At 46.1% G+C, this 14,235-nt stretch overlaps 2 protein-coding genes across 7 annotated transcripts in view; both read left to right on the top strand.

Annotated features, from left to right (window-relative positions):
• LOC106745342 (guanine nucleotide-binding protein G(q) subunit alpha) overlaps positions 1-11,903 on the top strand; it is a 31,923-nt gene extending 20,020 nt beyond the window's left edge. Inside the window, exons 2-9 of one of the 6 annotated variants that reach the window (XM_014620864.1) lie at positions 1,520-1,704; positions 2,581-2,735; positions 3,604-3,732; positions 4,556-4,684; positions 5,808-5,937; positions 6,060-6,213; positions 7,880-7,987; positions 8,602-10,605. In XM_014620864.1, coding sequence (XP_014476350.1) covers positions 1,520-1,704; positions 2,581-2,735; positions 3,604-3,732; positions 4,556-4,684; positions 5,808-5,937; positions 6,060-6,213; positions 7,880-7,987; positions 8,602-8,684 — 1,073 coding nt within the window. In that variant the 3' untranslated portion in view covers positions 8,685-10,605. Of the gene's footprint in view, positions 1-196; positions 294-1,519; positions 1,705-2,580; positions 2,736-3,603; positions 3,733-4,555; positions 4,685-5,807; positions 5,938-6,059; positions 6,214-6,298; positions 6,407-7,879; positions 7,988-8,601; positions 10,608-10,641 lie in introns of those variants that run through there. The other 5 variants (XM_014620863.1, XM_014620858.1, XM_014620859.1 and 2 more) reach the window with 5 other exon arrangements.
• Positions 11,904-11,910: 7 nt separating this feature from the next.
• The window catches only part of LOC106745338, a 6,562-nt gene continuing 4,237 nt past the window's right edge, over positions 11,911-14,235 (top strand). Inside the window, exon 1 of the mRNA XM_014620851.1 lies at positions 11,911-13,597. The gene's annotated coding sequence lies outside the window, so the exon portion shown is untranslated. The remainder of the gene's footprint in view (positions 13,598-14,235) is intronic.

The raw sequence follows: 14,235 nt of genomic DNA, 5'->3' as shown, positions 1-14,235 counted from the left end.
ATTACGAACGCGGCGAGTCCAAATCCGAGACGCGCATGCGCAGGCCGGGGGAGATCGGTGGTTTCGAGAGTTCGTTTCGCGAACGGTAACTCGCGACTGGCATCCGAATCGCACGTTCAATTAATCGGGATAAGTAATAAGCAAGAAATGCGCGGAGCGAAGGAAGGATTGGTTGAATCAAAGTGTCCTCGAGATTTCTCGCAGTGGATTCCCATGCTTCCACGAACGAAAGGGACGGTGTATACGCTCGATGGAGCGAAAACGATCGACGGTGATGAAGAGGTTAGGACAAGGTATCTATGTACATTGAAAATAGAGCTTGGCCGGATCTACCTGCACTGAGAAAAAATATTTGAAAATTTCTCTATGGATTGTATGATAGAAAATAAGGTTTATTTTTGCGAAATAAACTTTGTATTTTCTACAAATAAATTTTTTAGTATTTTTTTCTAGTTGCGATAACGGGCAACCAGATGCGTTTTAATTGAAAGAAATAAAATGTTTAGTTCTTATGAACCCAAAAGAACTAAACATTGGCTCTTACAATAAATATCCATTATTAGGCAAATCCGACCAAAGTTTTCATTTTTTAATACAACATAAACAAATAAATCTATACGAGATCTACAAAAGTTATGTATATATAAGATATATTTTCTTGCGACAATGAAACGATAGTGAAAATATCGCCACTCGCAATCGCAAGAGAGTGAATATTTCACTCAAGCTTAAAGTAAATTCTGACTCCGTGCGAATATTTCGATCGATTGGAGCAGACATGTTCCCGTGACGGTGGAAATACATTGGATTCACTCGACGACTCCGAGTGGAAAATTCACTCCGAATGAGCGAAAAGTCATTGGAATTCGAGCGACTCGGTGGTCACTCTACTTCTCAAGTGAGACTTCACTCTGGGAAATTTAGAGAGTGACGTATCAGAGAGAGAGAGAGAGAGAGAGAGAGAGAGAGACAACCGAGCGCGTTTTGCCTGTAGGAAACCGAATATTTGGTCGTTACGAGCCATATTTGGTTCCTGAGAACCGGCAATTCCGCTTCCTCCCACCGAAACGCGCTTAGTTGCGTCATGTCGCGTTAATTCTACCACCAAGTCCGCCTTTTTTTTTCAGTTTACGGCGGCCGGTGATTTATCGTGAAATTTTCCTCGCTTCCGGACGGAGGTCGGAGGCGGCGTGGAATCGGTATTTTAAGCTTCCCGAGCGGCGGGTTGAGATCCTCGAGAACTTTGAACTTTGCTATCCCGATAAAGATAGAACGATAACGCATTAAGCGACATTTAACCCTTCCCGAGCTAGGAAGACGAGGTGCGTGCACGTGCATACTCTTTGAGCGGCGCCGAGAGACGTTCCGCGTGTTAGACACGTGTTTGCTCGCGGTGTTTCTCGCGCACTCCGCATCAGCGGAGGATTCGTTTCGGATAAGCTCTAAAGCGCGAGCTACCAGCCACCCGTCCTGTTTACTCGTACGGCGCAAACCAATCGAGCCTGAAACTTTGTCGCAGGTACGGGCGAATCCGGCAAGTCCACCTTCATTAAGCAGATGAGGATCATCCACGGTTCCGGCTACTCGGACGAGGATAAGAGAGGGTTCATCAAACTCGTGTATCAAAACATTTTCATGGCGATGCAATCGATGATCCGGGCGATGGACCTCCTGAAGATCCAGTATGGCGACTCCTCGAATATAGTACGTATAACACACATTCTAATGTTCCAATTCCCAATTCCACCGAGTTTATAGTTACTTTCGGCTCGAACTATATTTTCTTATATCTATAAAAAAGCTGCGGACTAAGAATGTCATCTTATTTGAAAATACTTTACTTTCGGTATAAAAATTTGTACACTAATACAAGTACTTTACTAGTAATAATACGTATATAAAATCATTATCATTAACACACCGTAGTAATACTAAAAATAATGACCCTCCTGGCGATCATTCTTTCACTTATAGATTACAGTTACAAATACCATAATCTTTTTCTCAGCGTGATTATTACACACCGAGAGAAATAATTGTCAGTCACACCACAGATCACAGTCATTTTTGGTCAATCATAGTCGTTTGCAGTCAAGTTTCTAATTATATCTCTTTGCTGTTCTGACAAGAAAAATAATAATTGCAATACATGTATACGCGTTATTATCAATAACGTTGTAGCGGCACCACCTACTACTGCAACAACCGGTTTCCTCCTGACTGTAATCGCTTCACTATGCGATTATAGTCATATATACCGAGCACTTTTTCCTCGGTGACACCGAACGCGTCTCGAGCCCCGCGAGTCTCTGTCGTATGTAGGTCAAGCCACCGCACACTTAAGAGTTAATTAAACCGCGCCGGTATCGGAGGGTTGAACGATAACGATAACCGACTTATATCCCAATATCATAATACATATCGTACCGGAAATATATATATATATATATATATATATATACATACATACATACATACATACACACACACAATAGGCTTGTCTTTTTCTTCACACCTCCCCCTCCCCCCTCTTTTTTTCTCGCTGTTCGATACTCATGACACTTCCTCTCTCGCCTTCAGGAAAAAGCGGAACTCGTCCGGAGCGTAGACTTCGAGACAGTGACGACGTTCGAGAGCCCGTACGTGGAGGCGATCAAGGATCTGTGGGCGGACGCCGGTATACAGGAGTGCTACGATCGCAGACGGGAATACCAGCTCACGGACTCCGCCAAGTAGTGAGTATTTTGGCCGTGCGCTGGCCGCGCGTCGGCGCATTCCTTCGTATAACGTGTCTTATCGTCGACCGAGAAATGATTATGCTCTATCCGTCCGTCTGTCTTTCTTTCCTTCCGTCCTTCCTTCCTTCCCCTCTCCCATTCTCCTTCCTGCCTCCTCCCAGCTTTCCTCCCACCCATCCTCCGACATTACCCTGAAATTCTGCGTCGCGTCTTCGCGACGTTAGAGTCTTATGAGATCGTTTCCACGGAATGCCTCGTGTCCGTCGCGGTTTCCGTTCTCGTCGTTCCGTGGATCCCTCGATCCTCGATTTCCGGGACGCTTTTCGTTTCCGTTCCAATGAACACTCACGTTGTTTCGGAAAAACCAAGAGCCCTCGAACGGGATGGCTCATTTCCCGTCGTTAATCAGCACGTACCGGACTGATTGCACGCGGCTTCTCGTGGCCCGGTGATTCACGTTGTTCTGCCACGAGTTCTATTTGACAATTTCATTTGTATCGAATAATACGCGGCTCAATAATTATCAGAGTATTTCATGATTATATTTCGTTATTTTGGAGCCAAGAGATCAAACTGGCCTGAATGGAACGTTCTGCGTGTACCATCGATGATGGACACACACACAATCAGCATGATTAAAGGTTGCAACATTATTTCTCTTTTATGATAAGTTTCACAAAGTATCTCGTATCCAACGGGAAAATGTATCTTCTGAGAATTACTAAGAAACAAATTCTCCTATTGAACTTGTCGAGAAAAATGTANCCCCCCCCCCCCCTCCTCTCCCATCTCCTCACACCTCTTAAACAACGTGTAACGGTGGTCTCGCCGTACTTTCCGGGGTATTGAGAACACGATGTTTCAGTTACCTAATGGAGATAGATCGAGTCGCGGCACCTAACTACCTCCCAACAGAACAGGACATTCTTCGTGTGAGAGTGCCCACCACCGGTATAATTGAGTATCCCTTTGACTTGGAAGAGATCCGATTTAGGTACGTGTGTCTCTCCCCGTCGCGGACGGTGACGAGCGAGACATAGAAAGAGAGAGAGAGAAAAGAAGCAACGAGCTGCCTGCGCCTGCGAAACCACCACCCACCACCACCCCCGCATCGGACCGTTTCTGCATAATATACCACCCTCTCTGTCTCTTGCGACTACGTGTACCGATTCACTGTCGCTGCGCACTCCTGGGACCTGATTGTACCCGATTTGTTTCTTTAAGTGTTCGCCTGTTTCCCTCGCTCACGATGCCGATTCGAGTCCTGTGACTTTCTTTCGCGCGCGCGCGTTTATACATGCGTCTATGAGCGCGACTTGTGAGAAATGGCTGTAACGATTGTTGCTCCAAATTTCGTTGATTTCTCCCTTCTGACAGAGGCGAAGAATCGCGAATCGACCTCTTTCCGTGTTTTCAATATCGTATCGAAACCGGCGGACAGGAAAATGGTGAAACGTCGTCGAAACGCTTATCGAAATACACTTTATTCTATTTTGTTTCTTTGTTTTTTTAAAACCATCAGATTAAAGCCTGACCTGCATAATTTTGTACACGTGGAACGCGAGATAAGGGAGACGCGCAAAGATAAAGAGGCATAGATAAAGGTAGCGAAGTGCAAGTTGCTGGACTCGCGGCATCGGTTGGAAAACTCTTTCAGGCTGAGGCGATGGACGAGCAAAGCATGTGTGCGAGCTGTCTTCTCCATACACCTGAGAATTTCTTATTATTGTGTTTTACGATTATTTATATACTCTCGTTAAATATATTACCACGCATGGCATGCACACCTCCCGACAGTGGCTTTCTTTGTTTTGCAGTTATCTTAGTGACCTAGACCGTATCGAAAAGCCTGATTTCCTTCCGACCGAGCAAGACATCCTCCGGGCACGAGCTCCCACCACCGGCATTATAGAGTATCCGTTTGATCTGGACTCCATCATATTTAGGTATTAACGCCTAATTCAGCCCGATTATACGTTACATCTTCGAAGTCGCCGAAGAGAGAGAGAGAGAGAGAGAGAGAGAGAGAGAGAAAGAGCAACGCTCCGCACGAGGGACGACAATGAATGCCGATGGACGTGTTCCTCGTGCGAAGTTGAGGAGACGTTAAGATATTTACAAGTTTTTTTTTTCTTTCTTTTGGTTGATTTAAAACAGATTTTTCTATTCGCAAGAATGCTGCAATTTTTTCCCCTCTCAGTTATACACGTGTGATCGAAAATTCGTTGAAAAAATAGATCGGTCAGTGTAGAAATGAATGACGGAATCTGCTTGTGGTTAAAATTTAAGTTGAGACTTAGTTTCTAGAGAACTTTTCGGCCACTTAGTCGCGAGCTCGTGGATTTAAAAGACTTCCGTAGCGCTATTATCATTGTGAGATGCATTGAATTTATCTGTTACTTCGATCTTATCGCGACAGTTAATTGCAAGGAGGTATTAGAGATTGAATGTTGTAACATTTAAGAAGTCGTCGAGTAGTTTTTTTTATTTTCTTTTTTTTTTTTTTTTATACATTCCCTTTCTGATTTCGTCGGGCAGGAGGAGGGACAGAACAGAGCTAATAAACGTTGAGTTACATACAATCCCTTGAATGCAAGCACTTTTTGAGGCGCTTGGACGTTTGCATGTTTTCTATAGGTCGTTCTGTGCCGATGTTACTGTGCATGGTAATGAGTTTCCATTGACATTGTTTGTAATTACACAGTGATGATTGAGAATAGCGAATATGGGTTTCGTGAATGTCAGAGTCGGGCGATTTTTGTTCCGCACGAACGTGCGTAGAAGCGACGAAAGAGTAAAGCTGAAAGAGAAAAAAAGAATTGTCCGTGAGTGACGAATAAATTTTTGCTGGAGGCTAAATTTATATTTTTTCACGTACGCATAAATTTACAGAAAAAGAGAAAGAGAGAGAGAGAGGGAGAGGGGGAGGGAGGGAAAGAACGAAAGGTTATTCGTTATTCACGGCGGATATTGATTTTATTTGTAAATTCGAGAAGAATACATTCGGGTAAATGCTCAAACTGGCTGTGCCAACGGCGTACATTTCTAATCGAACCGTGTTATTTGCAGGATGGTAGACGTCGGTGGTCAGAGGTCCGAAAGAAGAAAGTGGATCCATTGTTTTGAGAACGTTACTTCCATTATATTTCTAGTAGCTCTAAGTGAATATGATCAAATTCTATTCGAGTCGGAAAACGAGGTAATTACAACACTCTGTAAATCTGATCGAATTTGTTCGAGAATACGATATCGAACGAATTGTCATACGTGCAACTAATATCCGATGGCACGTCACTTTAACCCTCTCCCTTTCTTTTCCAGAATCGAATGGAGGAAAGTAAAGCACTCTTCAAAACGATTATAACATATCCCTGGTTTCAACACTCCTCGGTTATTCTGTTCCTCAACAAGAAGGATCTGCTGGAGGAGAAGATTATGTATTCTCATCTCGTCGACTATTTTCCGGAGTACGATGGTGAGTAACGACACGGCACGGACGAGCGTTTTGCCGATGATAAGTATAATACATCGTGTACGTAAACGAACGAGTTCTGTGGTAGGCCCGAAACAACAGGACGTACCGGCCCGGGAGTTCATCTTAAAGGTGTATCTCAATACGAATCCCGATCCCGACCGAATGTGCTACTCTCACTTTACCTGCGCGACAGGTCGGTCCGGCTGAGCGTGCGAAGCCAAACGCTGCAGCAGCAGAGAAGCGTAGATCCCCTCGCTAGTAGTAATTTGTAGGGCTGTTAATTTCGATTACCCTAGCATTTATCAAGGTACCCCGAGCCCTTCGGGATTACGTGTACGCAGAAAAAAGATTCGTCGAATTAACGTGACAATGAACAAACTACGTGCGTGCTTTGGTCGAAGGAAACCGAATTTCCGGTATTTCCGAATTCCCACAAACTAGTTTTCCCCTGGTCCCCGGGCAACGAAAAATTCAGTTACATCGGCGAAATTGTTTTTTTTTTTTTTTCGTGTACAGTCCGCGTACGTTTCGCTGTTAATTGCCGCGTATACACTCGGCGGAAGTCGCGGATCGCGTCGGGGGTGGTAGGAAATTCTCGCCGGGTGTATCCGTCCTCGATCTGGGATCGCTGATCGGGATTTCCGGGGTGCTTGGACGAACCGTAAGTGTACTCGCTGCCAGTCGACCGTTTCAGATTTGCAAAATTGCGCACGGCAGCCTTACGTAAGTCTTCGAGCTTATTAATGAGAGGCTTCCGAGAGGCTTCTTTGATGTTCACGGCGACTAATTCAATAAGCTCTGTCCTTGGTGTGTGTGTGTGTGAGAGAGTATATTGGATTTGGGCGAAGTACAACATTATTCCATTAAAATAGATCGATATATCAGCCTCGCGTTCGCGCGTTATCCTTCGCACGACACGGAAACTCGGTATCGTTGGTGGCCAGGTGGGCCGATAAGAAGAGCAAGAGAGACGACAGATAGACAGACAGACAGACGGACGGATGAGAAGAAAAATTTCCTCGCAAACGCGTTGGCTAAATTCCAACGCGTCTCATATTTTGCACCTGGCGAAATCCCGACGATGCGCGCCGTTAATCGTCCGTCGTCGTCGGGCGATCGTTAGACTCGTCGGTATCGCTAGGCTTGGTAAATTAAGAAAGAAAGTAACGAAAGAACCCAAGTAGAAAAATGTTAGGGAAGAACTGGCCATTAGACAGAAATTGGACGGTTTTTACTGGCTTGAATTAATTAGACAGTAACTGTTGACAGAAACTATCCAAAAGATATATTAACTACTGTTTCTTGGTTAGTTACTTGTCATAAACTATTCCAAAAAATAAGTAAGTTAATACTGGACAGTTTCTGTTCAGTAAAAACTCTTAAAATTCTGCCTAGCGTTTCTTGGCCATTTTCTAGCCAGAAATTAGACAAAATAATGAACGAATTGATCGGAAACTGGCTGGTTTTACTATCCGTTATTGTCGAAGCAAAAATCCTCCAAACAGGTAAGCCTTTTTGGCCGGTTTAAAACTGATCAGAAACCAGCTAGTTAGAGAGTTATCGGCCTGTTAATTCTGGCTAGGAACTGGTTTAATTTCTACTTGGTAAGGATGAGCAAACGCAGAAGTAATGCCATGCCCCGCCCCCTCGCTTGTGTATTTCGCAGGTCCACAGAGAGACGCCATAGCAGCTAGAGAATTCATCCTGAGGATGTTCGTTGACCTGAATCCGGACAGCGAAAAGATTATTTATTCCCACTTTACGTGTGCCACAGGTAGGCTAGCTAGCCGACGCTCGGCGTAGCGCGCTCTCCCGCGTACAAAGACACATTTTTGTCTTATCGCTTCCTTTCTCCATAACGGGGGGTTTTTTTTTTCTCTTCGTGTGTTGCGTTGCGCGTCTTGTACAGTGCTTGTATGTGTTGCCTGCGCCTCCTCTCTCCGTATATTACCAACTGTGTGTAATCGAACGTGTTAAACGCGCCGTCGAAAGATCAACCTGCCATGTCGCACCACCAGCCGAGAGGTGTGTCATCCCACGGTGTCCCCGCGGGACGGGCGCACGCGACAGCCGTGTGTGCACTTGTTTCAATTAGAAGTGTAACATTACCGTCAGATTCAAAGTGATGATTACTTACGGTGAAATTATACGGTAATTGATCGGTGAAAATCGTTTTTCTTGCGCAGATTCACGCGACCGATAAGTTCCGACGCACAGACAACGGTTGTCGTCGCGACTTCTCACCGTCGTTTCATATCGTCATTGTGACGACAGTCAATGTCAGACACCGGGTTGATCTTCCGAAGGTGCGACAAGTGATGCTAAACCAACTTCAACCGATGTCCGATTTATATTTTTGCATGCTGCGCTTACGGGACCAACCACCAGACACGGAGAACATCAAGCTCGTGTTCTGCGCCGTTAAGGATACGATCATGCAAACCGCGCTCAAGGAGTTCAATCTCGCTTAGAAGCGCGCGAATCACCGCGTCAGGCGTCTCCGCGGCCGCCGCGCGCAGATTCCCATTGCGACATTGGTCCGTTAATCTCGGATGCGCCGAGAATCATGCAGACTCGAGCCACACACGCATTCGCGAAACGAGACGTAGTATATATTGAGAAAGATTAGGTCTCAAGATTGCGCGAATTTTGTTACACAAACTGCAAATCGAAGGAAAATCGAAAGAGAAAGAGAGAGAGAGAGAGAGAGAGATCAATGATGTGACGTAGGAAGTTTAATTATTAATTTAGTTTAATTAGCAGCAAATAATTAACGAAACTGAAACTATATATGTATCATGTATGATGTTCCCCCGGCTATCAAGATTGATTAAAGTGCAAAATCCGAGTAATTTTATCTCCGATAAAAGGCGCGATTAAATTTCTCTTCTTTTCCGTTTTGATTGTATATCTTGAGAGTTTTTTGTCTTATATCTCATATTTTATCTTTCTCTTTTATATGTTATTTATTTTATCTCTTATTTTCCATCCGATGAGAAGATCAATACGATCGCAATAACGTTTCGGATCACTTCATGATCACCCCGCTGAGCTAAATAGCAGCCAGCCAGTTACTTTCGGCCACTTTTTGTCACCTTTTCTGCCAAGGAGCGATGGCTGTTTCACTCTGTCGTCCCCGGTGACTGGATGGCGGCGCGCGAAATTGCGATAATTTCCGCGCACGCAAACACAGGCAGATTAAAAGACACGAGAATTTCGCGCGAGAGAATCGGGGCGGATTAGTCGGCCGTACGCAACTTTGAGATCGAGTTCGTTTAACTCGTTGCATCGATCCTTCCATTTTCGTAGCGCGCGATAGCCCGGTCTGCAGCTGTAAAAGTAGTAACGATCGAGGTGATGCCTCTCGACCAGACGCAGACTGCAACGAAGAACGGCTTGTAGGCGTTCCGGCTGGTTTATTTGATTTGGGAAAATTTATGGAATGTTATTAAGTTGTTTCTCTTCGCGCGCACTTCTCTCTCTCTCTTTCTCTCGCTAAAGTTAACTTCCTCGCGGCTCGAGTCTGTGTCATCCTCGGCGATTCGTTCGGCCGCGTCGAAGCGAATATCGCGAATACATCGGCGCGCCCTTCACCCTCAGAGAAAATCACTACTGCCAGCCGTGCCGTTGACGTCGAAAAGTGTTGCGTTACGTTAAGTAATATACGCCTATATATACATACATACATACATACATATATATAAATATGTGTATATTAAAAGGAGCTTGTAACGAGAATAAAAGAGACAAGAGCAATTGGTGTTCTTGGTTGCGACGGTTAATTGCACGGGATTCGGCCGCTTCTTCGTGCTCGCGGAAGGCGGAATAAGGAGAGTCACGCGTGAGAATCGCGCGATACGTTCCTCCCGGTGAATGCGTTACGTGGCGACGTGGTAGCGGATTCCAACACGTGCCTCTCCAAATTCTATTTAACGTTTGCGTTCTTGTTGAGCTTCTCCACTAAACGGAAACTGCAGAAGGGATAATTATCGCATTATATTATATATATATATTTGAGACTGTGTGAGAATAATGCATTGTTGTCGAAGCGTCTGCGGAGGGAATTGCATGCTGCATGTGTGTCGTGGTTGTTGAGGTTTCGAAGCTTCCTCACATTTGGGATGTAGAATATAAGTCTGGTGGAATATGACTCTTATCTTCTTCTCCACTCGATAGCTAATTTCTTCCTGCATGAAACTTCCGTCCATCGCACGATCGAAGGTAAAGTCTTCCTCGCGTTGGGTCCAGAGAGAGAGAGAGAGAGAGAGAGAGAGAGAATAGAAATGCATTTTGCTCTTATATATTATCTGTTTTATTTTCACATATACTAATTATACTGATAATTATACTGACACAATAGAGAAAAGTAATTCTAGCACTGGTTTAACCGCTCGATGTTTACAAACACCTTTTTCCTCTGTTACGCAGATACGGAGAACATCAGATTCGTGTTTGCGGCGGTGAAGGACACCATCCTGCAGTCTAATCTGAAGGAGTACAATCTCGTTTAGACGACGAGAGAAAGAAAAAGAGAGAGAGAGAGAAAGAGAGAGAGAGGCGCGCGGAATCCGAGCGGAATCGACCAGTTTTTCTCTCGCACCATGACCAATGTATCAGTGCGAGACTATACTAAAACTACGTTGACTCGCGAGCGCGAGCCGAGGAGAACGACCTGTGGGAGACGGAAGGACGCGAGATAGACGATTACTAAATTTTGTGGTGCCATCGTACACACACGCACACTTGTCTCACTTACACATACGCGTACGCCCGTGCGTGTCGCATACATATACACATACACATATATACAGAAACACATACAAACATAGCGAAAAAACGCCGAGCGTGCGTCGTGCCGCGTTGAGCTTCGTCGTAGAGAGAGCGAGAAAGAGAGCGAGCGAGCGAGCGAGCGAACCAACAGCAATTAGACGCGCAAGACGTAAGACACACACATAGAAGATGGACAGGTGAAGCGAAGGAGCGACGTGAGAGAGAGAGAGAGAGAGAGAGAGAGAGAGAGAGAACGCGAAACAGAGACCTAAAAAGTCTACGAGCGTCGTCGCGTGTTCTTTTCCAAAGGAAGAAAAATGGATCGAGAAAACAGGAAGTGAGAGAGAGTGAGTGAGAGTGAGTGAGTGAGTGAGTGAGGGGCAGAAGGGAAGGGAAGGAGGAGAGTCGGAGAGAGTGAAAGAGCGGAGAGAGAAGAAGCGCGAAGCCTCTTTCACTGTCGATACCGAGGCGCGCGAGTCGATTGGGTTATAACCTGTACGCAGTGTTCCCGTTTCCGGGAATTTGTTACCTTTCTTTTGTAGATTAGTTCTTAGTCGATATCGCGCGAATGCTACCCGGTCTCTTGCAGAGAGAAAGAAAGGAGAGAAAGAGAGACGCGTATGCGGATAAAACCGGGGGCCGGGCGTGTCATTATGTCATCTGACTTTTATATATATTATATATGCATATATATATAAATATATATATATATATATATGAATGAACGAACGCGACGAAGACGTGACGACCAAGAGCGTGTGTCGTCTTCGCGCACCGGCGTGACACGCACGGCGCGGCTGTGCCGCGCGTTTTTAAAAATGGCGCGTCCGTCTTGTGTTCGTCTCTCGAGTCTAACAGATCTCAACGTGTGGGGAAGAAGAAAACCGTAATAGCGGCGAGACGGCGAGCGAAATGAAAACNCCCCACCTCCTCCTGTTTTTACGTCTTCCTTGTCATGTTTCTCCCATTTTCCTCTCTCTCTCTTCCCTTACCGTTTATCTATCCTTTTTTTTTTCTTTTATTTTCAATACGCTACGCTAAATTATCGACGTCTTTTCTTCCCCCCCCCCTCTCCCTTTAGAGTTACGCGAAAGCCAAAGCGTTTTGTTTCTTCCCTTTTATCTGTGCAAGAAGCGACTCAAAGTTCTTTCTGCATGTGACTCGAATCCATAAAAAAATCATCGTATAAATATTGTTATATATAATATATGAAGAATGAAACATAGAGAATATAAAGCGCGAGAGAGTAGATGAGAAAGGGAGAGAGAGAGAGAGAGAGAGAGAGAGTATGAAAATGAGTGAATGAGAGTGTATGAATGAGTAAATGAATGAGAATGAAAGTGAGTGAATGGCGGATACCGGCAGCAGCGATGGAGAGGAAGAGAGAAAGCAAGGGGGCGAGAATGAGCGAATGTGTGTGCGTGCATGTGTATGAAGAAAACCCGCACGAAGAAAGAGAGAGAGAGAGAGTGCTTCGCGTTCGCGAAAGAAACCGCGGGGAACTACGTCTGTTAGATGTGACTTAGGTAATTAAGAGGCGCGGGAGGAGCCCGCAGACATCTCTCTCTGCCGTCTCCTCTCTTTGCCGGCTGTGCGTGCGCGCGAGACTCGCCGCGAGGGTGTCCATGAGGTTATCCCTCGGTGAGTGAGTTCCCCTAGAACCAGAAGTCTCGACTCGGCGAAAGACGAATTCCCGGAAAAGCGAGGAGGAGGAGGAAGACGACTAGTAGTTGTCCCGACTCGTATAAATAAATTCCTAAAGATCGAGGTGTCTCTCGTCTTGGCAAAGGAAAAAATTATTCAAGGACGAGGAGTGAAGAGAAAATACCTCGGTAAATGAGAAGTTTCTCTCTCGTATTGTACGCGGAGACGGAGAGTTTCGTCCGAATCGTCAAATGTGTCTCTTGAGAGAGAGAGAGAGAGAGAGAGAGAGCCCTGTTGATGAATTTCCAGGTGGGTTCCCACCAAAAATCCGTAGGAACTCGTGTGAATCCATCCACAGGATAGTAAAGCATCCATACAGGAATCCACATGGATTCCTCATCTAGGACCCGGGTCTTTAGCGCAAATCCCCAAGGGATACATGGGACTCCGTATGGATTTCCTACGTGGACTCCCACCTGGTTTTTCTTCTCAACAGGGAGGCCTCTCTCAGGCGAGGCCACGGGACGAATCGATTCCTCGGGGACGATGGGCGTCGTCGGGCGGGAATTCGTCGAGTCTCCTCGTTCTCCCGCACAGCGGCACAGCTAACCGCGCGCAGCCAGGGTCATGGCTCCATCCGGCTTTCAGGTAGAGCGAACGAGTGAGCGAGAGAGAGAGAGGGTGGGAGGGGGGAAGGTGGCTACATGGCTCTCGCTCGTCTCGTAACCAGATTATACAGCGTACGTATGTATGAACTGCTCACTGCCTGCGCTCGCTAATATGCTGGCTAGCGCGCTGCCCGCTGCTCGTACTCTCCGACGAGGTTCGGCCGAGCTTCGAAGCCGCGGTGGTCCCGCGCCAGCCCTCTTCCCCTCCGGCGACGAAGGGGATGTTCGTTCGTTCTCTTTCACCGACTAACGGTGGGACGGAGGGAAGCCTCGCCAAGAGAGAGAGAGAGAGAGAGAGAGAGGTTTTAGACACAGGAGCGCGCATAGGCTCGCTTCGAAGCGAATCTTGCCAGGGTTCCCCCTCCAGCATGGTCGGGAAGGACGCGCAGAGATGAAGACGGTGTAACCGAAGCCCATCGGACAGTTTCTCTCGCGTCGAAGACGGCCGGGACGGGCGGTTGGCAGGAACAAGAGAAGTGCGACCCGCTGGTGTAGTGATCGCGGCGAACAGCCGTGCGCGAGTCCGCGGAGAGTACGCTGCGCGATTATAAAAAAGAAAAACTATTCTGTACAGGACGTCGGCCAAGTCGTGTCGGTCTGGAACGCGATGTTCGGACACAAAACGACGACGACGACGATGATGATGATGAGATGATGATAAAACTGATGAGTGTGAGAAGACGACTATTATGATGTTGTGCGATGTGTGTTATAATGCAGCCCGAACATCGCCGGACTCCGCTGGCGCCGTGTTGCAACACACGTGCACGTATCCATACACATACACGAATAGGCAAACACATACACACATACTACACTACATTACAGTACACACACCGGGCAGCATGTGTCATATACCTTGGTTGTGTCTGACCCACCTTGGTTGAAACACTAAGTTTATATGAAAGAAAAAAAGGGATATATATATATATATATATAT

Source organism: Dinoponera quadriceps, unplaced genomic scaffold (assembly GCF_001313825.1).
Source record: "Dinoponera quadriceps isolate SergipeBrazil2010 unplaced genomic scaffold, ASM131382v1 scaffold1609, whole genome shotgun sequence".
NCBI classification, from domain to species: Eukaryota; Metazoa; Arthropoda; class Insecta; order Hymenoptera; family Formicidae; genus Dinoponera; species Dinoponera quadriceps.
The sequence above is the reverse complement of the archived record's forward strand: the minus strand, read 5'-3'. Positions and strand labels throughout refer to the sequence as shown.